Here is a 7,762-nt window from a genome sequence, read left to right on the forward strand (position 1 = left end):
TCCTTATCTCAACTCAAGAGCCTTTCGTCATATTTTTTTCCCCTCTATCCAGTTGAGGCGGGGAGTGATAGAGCAATTCGGTGAGCACCTGGTGTCCAGCCAAGGTCAACCCTCCACAGAGCCCCATCTTCACAGCAGAGCAGGGTTACAGGCTCATTCCTGCACCTGGTCCTCCATACCCCATGCTGTGCCTCAGGGACCCCACAGCGAGGAGGATGGTGACCTCACAGAGGGGGCTTTCTGGGTGACCTCACAGCAGAGGGGTGGTGGCTTTGGCTCCCCTGCACAGGTGGTCCAGGGACCCTGCAGCAAGGAGGATGGTAGTCCAGAGACCTCCCTGCATGGGTCACTGTGGGATCCTGCAGTGAAGAGGGGATGGTGGCCTGGGGATCCCCGTCCAAGGGATCAGTTGAGGATCCCATAGCAAGGTGAGAGTGTGGCCTGGGGACTCTTGTAGGTGGAATGGGGAACATGCGCCAAGTGAACCATGCTAGAAGTATCTACACTGGGGTCCGGTGAGGACCTGAGAGCAAGGGGAGTGGTGACCCTGGGCACCCGGCATGGGTTGTCCAGGGTCCTGGCAGCAAGGGAGGGCACACAGGACCCTGTGTGGGTGCCCCCGGGGCCCTGCTGTGAAGGAAGATGGTGCGACGGGGACCACCAGGTGGTTGGGCTGGGGATCACAGCAAAGGATGGACCGTGACAGAGAACCCCACATGGGTGTCCCGAGCACTGTGCAGCACAGGCAGGAAGTACAGAGTATGTTAACGTGTTTATGGGTTGTGGCTTTTTTCTGGGGCATTATTTAATCCGGGCATTTTCCCTCCATCTCACCCTCCAGAGTCCCTTCACTGCTGCCGTGTGGGGCGTTCGGTTTGGCTTTCGGCACCATTTCCATTCGTTCATTCCCTCGCTCAGCCCTCGGCCATCCCAGCAGTTGCTCTGGGGCTGTTTGGTGCAGATGATCTATTCCTGGTACAGGAGATGTTGATCCGGGTCCTGCCCGATGCCTTCCAGAACCTTCCATGAGCTGCTGCAGCTGCTGGCACCTGTCAGCTGCCTCCTGGTTGGCAGGTTATTGAATCATAGAATCATAGAGTGGTTTGGGTTGGAAGGGACCTTCAAGAAGTTGGTGAGAGAAGGCTGTGGCTGTGGGGCTGAGGCTGATCAGCTCTGGTAGAGCTGGTGTGGCTGGTGAGATGCCCGGGGTGAGTGGGACCAGTAGGCATGGGAGGCTGGTGAGCCAGGCAGGGCCTTTGGTGTTGTAATTTGGGGTGTCACCAAAGGGTGAGGCCATTTCTCTGTATGGTATTTGTGGGGCCGGAGTCGGACTGGAGGTAGCAAAGGGGAAATGGGAGGCATACGTGCTGCGTGGGGCTAAGAACTTCTCGGTGATGGTGAGTGCCAAAGGGTTGATGAAGCAGAATAGGCTAGACTAGACTAGACCAGAACAGTTCAGTTGGTGTAGTGGAGGGTGTCCCTGCCCATGGAAGGGGGGTTGGAACTGGATGATCTTTGAGGTCTCTTCCAACCCAAACCATTCCATGATTCTGTGACCTACAATGATCATCTAGTCCAACTGCCTGACCACTTCAGGGCTGAGCAAAAGTTAAAGCATGTTGTTAAGGGCATTCTCCAAATGCCTCTTAACACTGACAGGCTGGAGGCATCGACCACCTCACTAGGAAGCCTGTTCTAGTGTTTGGCCACCCTCTTGGTAATGCCATGTTTCTTTGTACCATTCCTATGGGTCCTATCCCTTGATCCCAGGGAGGAGAGATCAGCACCTCCCTCTCCCCCTCCTCAGAAGCTGTAGAGAGCAATGAGGTTGCTCCTCAGCCTCCTTCTCTCCAAACTAGAGAAACCCGGTGTCCTTAGCCGATCCCCTAGGACTTGCCTTCCAGCCCTGTCAGCAGCTTTGTTGCCCTCTGGATGCTTTCAAGTACCTTAACATCCTTTTTAGACTGCGGGACTCGGATCTACACACAATACTCAAGATGAGGATGCACCAATGCAAAATTCAGTGGGATAATCACCTCTTTTGACCAGCTGGTTGTGCTTTGTTTAATGCACCCCAAGATGTGGTTTGCCGTCTTGGCTACCAGGGCTCACTGGTGACTCCTATCAAGCCTGCTGTCAGCCAGAACCCCCAGATCTCTCTCTGCAGGGCTGTTCTCCAGCCACTCCTCTCCCAATCTATACTTGTGTCCAGCGTTACTCCTTCCTAGATGCAGGATCCATTGTTAAATTTAATCCCATTGCTCCGGGGTGATCTCATAGCAGCCTTCCATTACTTAAAGGGGGCCTACAGGAAAGCTGGAGAGGGACTTTTTACAAGGGCATGTAGTGACGGGACATGGGGCAATGGCTTTAAACTGAAAGAGGGGAGGTTTCGATGGGCTATAAGGAAGAAATTCTTCCCTCTGAGGGTGGTGAGACATTGGAACAGGTTGCCCAGAGAAGTTGTGGTTGCCCCATCCCTGGCAGTGTTCAAGGCCAGGTTGGATGGGGCTTTGGGCAACCTGATGTAGTGGAGGGTGTCCCTGCCCATGGCAGGGGGTTGGAACAAGAGAATCTTTGAGGTCCCTTCCAACTCTAACCATTCTATGATTCTGTGATCGCTGCTCAATGCTACAATCTGTGTAGATTGCTTTGCAAGGCCTCTTGTCCCTCAAGAGAGTCAACAGCACCTCCCAGTTTAGTATCATCAGCAAATATTCTAATAGTGCATTCGACTCCTGCTTCTAGATCCTTGATTAAGACCTTGAGCAGAAGTGGCTCTTGAATAGAGCCCTGAGGAGCACTGCTGCTGACCAGTCATCACCAGCTGGATGTAGCCCCATTCTCTACAACACTTTGAGTCTTGCTGTTCAGCCAGTTCTTCACCCAGCACGGCATGTATCTACTCATCTCACAGTTGGACAACTTGTCCAGGAGGATGCTGTGAGGCACTTTCCCTTCGTGAACCTGTGTTGACTGTGCCTAATGATTGCATTGTCCTTTAAATGCCTGTCCGTAGCACTCAGGATGATCTACTCCGTAATTTTTCCAGGTCCTGAAGTTGGACTGACAGGTCTCTAGTTTCTTGGGTCTACCCTCTTGCCCTTTTCATAAGTTGCAATAAAGTTAGCTAGTTTCCAGTCAGTGAGGACCTATTAAGACTCCCAACATTGGAGATATGTCTTGAGGGTTGTTCACTGTACAAGCAGTGCTTGTTGGTGAGGAAGATGAGGTGAGGTAGGAAGGTTGTCTGTGCTTCTGTGTTGAGAGGTGCTGGAGTGCCTGGCAGGCAGGAGGCACGCTGGGCCCATGCAGGGCTGATGTGGTGATGCCAGTGAGTCAGATAGATGGACTCACGGCTGCCCCTCAGGAAGAGCATGTGGATAAGTCCGTGGGGAAAGATGGTTTGAACCTATGATTGCTGAGGGAATGACCTGATTTCCTTGCACTGGACTATCGAGGAACCTCGTGGAGTTGAGCAAGGGGAGATGCAAAGTCCTGTTTCTGGGAAGGATTCACCCCAGGTAGCAGGAATGACTGGGAGCCAGTTGGATAGAAAGCAGCTTAGCAGAAAAGGCCTTTCTGGTCCTGTTGGAGAACAAGTGGACCATGAGGTGGCAAAGCACCCTTGCGGCAAAAGGGGCCACCAGTCTCCAGGGTGGCATTAGGAAAAGCATTGCAAGGAGGTTGAGGGAGGTGACTGTTCCTCTCTCCTCAGCATTGTGGAGGACCGAAGTGGGGTGCTGCATGTGGTTTTGGGTTCCCCAGTGGGAGAAGGACAGGGACTTAGTAGCACATCTTTCATATGAGGAGAAGCTGAGAGAGCTGCACCTGTTTATCCAGGAGAAAATAATGTGCAGGGAGCTGTCATCACTGTGTATAAATCTCTGATGGCAGGGAATGGAGTTGAGAGAGCCTGGTTCTTCTGAGTAGTGCACACTACTGGAAGAAGAGTCCGTGGGCACAAGAAACAGATAGAGTTCCGTGGGAAAAGAAGGACACCTTTTTCCAGTGTGAGGGTGGTCAAAGAGTGGAAGAGGTGGTGGAGTCTCCAACCCTGGAGATGCTAAAAATCCAACTGGCCATGGTCCCCAACAACCTGCTCTAGCTAGCCCTGCTTAACCAGGAGAGTTGAAGCACATGTTCTCCAGAGGGTCCTGCCGAGCTAAAAGATTCTGTGATTGTATTTGCTGGGAGGCTGGAGAGTCATGTTGGGAAAGAGAGTTAGTCAAGCGTGTGCTGGCATGGAGAGGCTTCCTCAGAGGCATGCGCAGGAGGGTATTGTTGTGTTGAAGCCTTTGTTTGAGCCAGTGATGGACTTGTGGCAGAAGCACCCAGGTGCTGGTCTGTGTAGGAGGTGGTAACGGTGGTAATGTATTTCCTAGCAGAGATCTTGTGGCCCTTTTTCCACCCACTCATATCACCTTTTGAGTCCCAGGTTTCTACCAGGTGAACACGGAAGAGCCTTGGGAAAAGAAAGGGAGACATCTCATGCTGGGGTGCAGGAGAACTTTATTGTGGGGAAAAAAAGAGTGAAAGACAAGAGCACCAAGTCGAATGAGGCTGATCTAAAGGTGCAAGCAGAGTAACCATCAGCTGAGATCTTCCGTAAGATAGATCTTCCCAAAGTATATACATCTTCTTGCCCTGCAGTAGGAGCAGCCCACTGGAGGTCCCCGCTGATTTTTGGCTCTTGAGAATGTGTTTGCAGCAGAGACTAGTGGACATAGGAGAAGGAGCCATCCAAAGAAGGAAGTGGGAGAAGAGGAAGAGGTACATGGGCCAAGGTCCCAGGCAGCACAGGCTGACTCCTTCCCTGCATACTTGCTTGGTGCCTTGAGAGGAGGCGGTCTGGACTGCAAGCCCATGTGCCAGGAACGGGCTGGAGGTGTGTGTCCTCCATCCGTAGCATGGCTTCCAGGGTGTGGCTGCTTACTGTAGGAGAGATGGTGTTGGCCCTTAGCAGGGGTAGCAGCCCCATCTGCCCCCGTAGCAGCCCAGGCCTCCTAAGCCGTAGCCATAGCCATAGCCAAAGCCCCCAGAGGACACGGGCACTCCCTGGGCACTGAGGACGTTGCCCACGGCAGCGGATGAGGAGGATCCGACGGCGGTGCTCTGGGGGAAGGAGCTGAGGATGGGTCCTGGCAGGGTGACCAGCACGGCGGGAGGCTGGATGACGACGCGGGAGTCCTCGCACTGCCTGACACAGGGCTCGTTGCAGCTGTTAGCCAGCGGGGTGGGTCCGCAGGGGCGGCAGGTATCGTTGCAGGCCATGGCCGTGGTGTGGAGGGGCCCTGGAAGAGAGGGTGCTGAGGAAGGGGAGGGACGTGGAGGTGCGAGGGGTGGTGATGCAGGAGGGCGAGGGAGTGGGGAGGCTGGTGAGGGGCTGTGGGGAGCGTCATGGTGGGGGGGTGTCAGGGATGCTGAGGGTGAGGTCAGAGCGTGGTAGAAAAGACAGGGCAGGTGGGGCAGAAGAAGAAGGGGAAGGGGGTTCAGGCTCACCTTGTTGACGGTGGAGGAGAAGTGTGTGAGGGAGAGAGCCGCTGGGCCGGCTTTTATGCCGGTCTCCGAGGGCACGAGACAGCCTTTGCTCATGACGGCATTCTGCAGCAAGCTGCTGTCCCATGCCACAGCTATGCAAGTCATGAGCTGGAGGGGTGTTTTCCTTCCCACTACGCTCCCTTTTCATGTCCTCCTCTTGAGGATGTGTCCATCTGACCCTGGTGGCAGCTATTAAGTGGGAGTAGGGATTTGGGAGGATTTGCATGGAAGGTGCGTGTGTGGGCATTAGGGAGACGCGTCCAAAATGTCTGAGAGATGGGGTGTCATCAGTGAGGTCATCCCACAACAGCCTTGTGGTGTGGTTTGCGGGTGTGTTTTGAAGAGGAACTCCATTTCCTGGCAGCCCTGGGAGGCTGGTCTGGGCTTTGGAGGTGTGCCGGGTGTGTGGAGCTGCCCCTTCCATCGCATTTGGTCCCTCTGTGCCTTGTTCCAAGGTCACTAAGCCTGTCTTTGGCCTTGCCTTTCATATTGGGTGTTCTTTGTAGGTATCTTGGTGCCAGTCTGGCTTTTAAGGTTTTATCCAGTGGAAAGGGGGCTGCCTGTTTCGACTTGTGCCATCTCAGGGCTGTCCCTGAGGTTGAAAGTGCAGGCAGGCAGAGGAGGGTTGCTGGCGAGATAAGAACGTTGTCCTGGCAGCCCTAGTTGAGAGCTCGCAAAACTTGGCACGTGGGGAGTCTGGCCTGCTCTCCAAAGGGTTGTGTTGGCTCCTCCGTACCACTCCCCTTAGGTGGAGCCAGCACATTTACAGCCTGGCCTCTGGTACGATGTGTCCAAAGAAGAGCAAAGAATCTGGTGAAGGACCTAGAGAACAAGAATTATGAAGAGTATTGATGGTAGTGGTGGTATTGACTTTATGGAAGAAGACGGCTGAGAGAGGACCTTATCAGTCTCTGCAACTGCCTGAAAGGAGCTGGTACTGAGGTGGGTGTCAGTCTGTTCTCCCAAGTAACAGATGATAGGAGAAGAGGAAACGGCCTCAAGTCTGGCAAGGGGAGGTTTCGGTTGTATATTATGCAAAATTTCATTGCCAAAAGTGTTGTGAAACACTGGCAGAGGCTGCCAGGGAAGTGGTTGAGTCACCATCCTGGGAGGTATTGAAAAGGTGTTTAGACGTGTTGCTTGGGGACATGGTTTAGTGTTGGACTTGGAAGTGTTGGGTTAACGGTTGGACTTGAGGATCTTAAGGGTCTTTTCCAACCTCAATGACTCGCAATGCTTGTATATGACAGAATCATAGTATGTTTTGGGTTAGAAGGAACATTCGAGATGATCTAGTTCCAGCCTCCTGCCATGGGCAAGGACACTTTTCACTAGGTCAGGTTGCTCAAAGCCTCCTCCAGCCTGGCCTCAAACACTTCCAGGGATAGCGCATCCATAACGTTTGTGTGGAACCTGTTCCTGTGGTTCACCACCCTCATTGTAAAAAGTTTTTTCCTTGTACCTAACCTAAATCTCCCATCTTTCAGTTTCAAGCCATTGCCCCTTTTCCTGTCACTACAGGACCTTGTGAAACATCCCTCTCCAGGTTCCTTGGAGGCCCCCTTTTGTTACTGAAAGGCTGCTATAAGATCACCCTGGAGCCTTCTGTTCTCCAGGCTGAACAGACCCAACTCTCTCAGCCTGTCTTCATAGGGGAGGTGCTCCATCCCTCTCATCATCTTTGTATGCCTCCTCTGGACCCACTCCAACAGCTCCATGTCCTTCTGGTACTGGGTACCCCAGAGCTGAACTCAATACTCCACATGGGGTTTCACGAGAGCAGAGTAGAGTAGAGTAGAGTAGAGGGGCAGCATCACCTGACTTGGCTTTGTGGGCTGCCAGCGCATATTGGTGACACCTGTTGAGCTTCTCATCAACCAACACCCCCAAGTCCTTCTCCTCAGGGCTGCTCTCAATCCATTTCCCACCCAACCTGTACTTGTGCTTGGGATTGCCCCGACCCATACAGGGCAGGCAGCAAGGGCAGGTGAGTTTCTGGAGAGCCCGTGAGTGTGTCAAGAGGCAGAGGAGGAGTGGGAGTGGAAAGCAGGGGAGGCTGGTGAGCCAGGGCCTTTGGGGTCGTTCCTTGGGAGAGTGCTGAGGCCACTTCTGTGCACAGTGTCTGATGGTGAGAAGGAGCATGTGGAGACTGCAGAGGGCAATTGGATGTGAACATGCTTCACGGGGCTGCAGAGCTGAGGCCCTGCTGGTGGTGGATGCG

The 7,762-nt window shown here is 53.5% G+C and overlaps 1 protein-coding gene across 1 annotated transcript; it reads right to left on the bottom strand.

Moving 5' to 3' along the window:
* Window positions 1-4,959: 4,959 nt before the first annotated feature.
* On the bottom strand, window positions 4,960-5,274 carry LOC147529085 (feather keratin-like). The gene has a single exon (XM_086609613.1). It carries the CDS (start codon window positions 5,272-5,274, stop codon window positions 4,960-4,962), a length of 315 nt encoding a protein of 104 aa, XP_086465739.1.
* Between the last annotated feature and the right edge of the window lie 2,488 nt (window positions 5,275-7,762).

The sequence above is a fragment of the Tauraco erythrolophus genome, chromosome 3 (assembly GCF_009769465.1).
Source record: "Tauraco erythrolophus isolate bTauEry1 chromosome 3, bTauEry1.pri, whole genome shotgun sequence".
NCBI lineage: Eukaryota > Metazoa > Chordata > Aves > Musophagiformes > Musophagidae > Tauraco > Tauraco erythrolophus.

What these genes read in the sequence shown, in the direction of transcription:
- LOC147529085 (XM_086609613.1), bottom strand. Translation starts at nt 5,274, where the DNA reads ATGGCCTGCAACGATACCTGCCGCCCCTGCGGACCCACCCCGCTGGCT.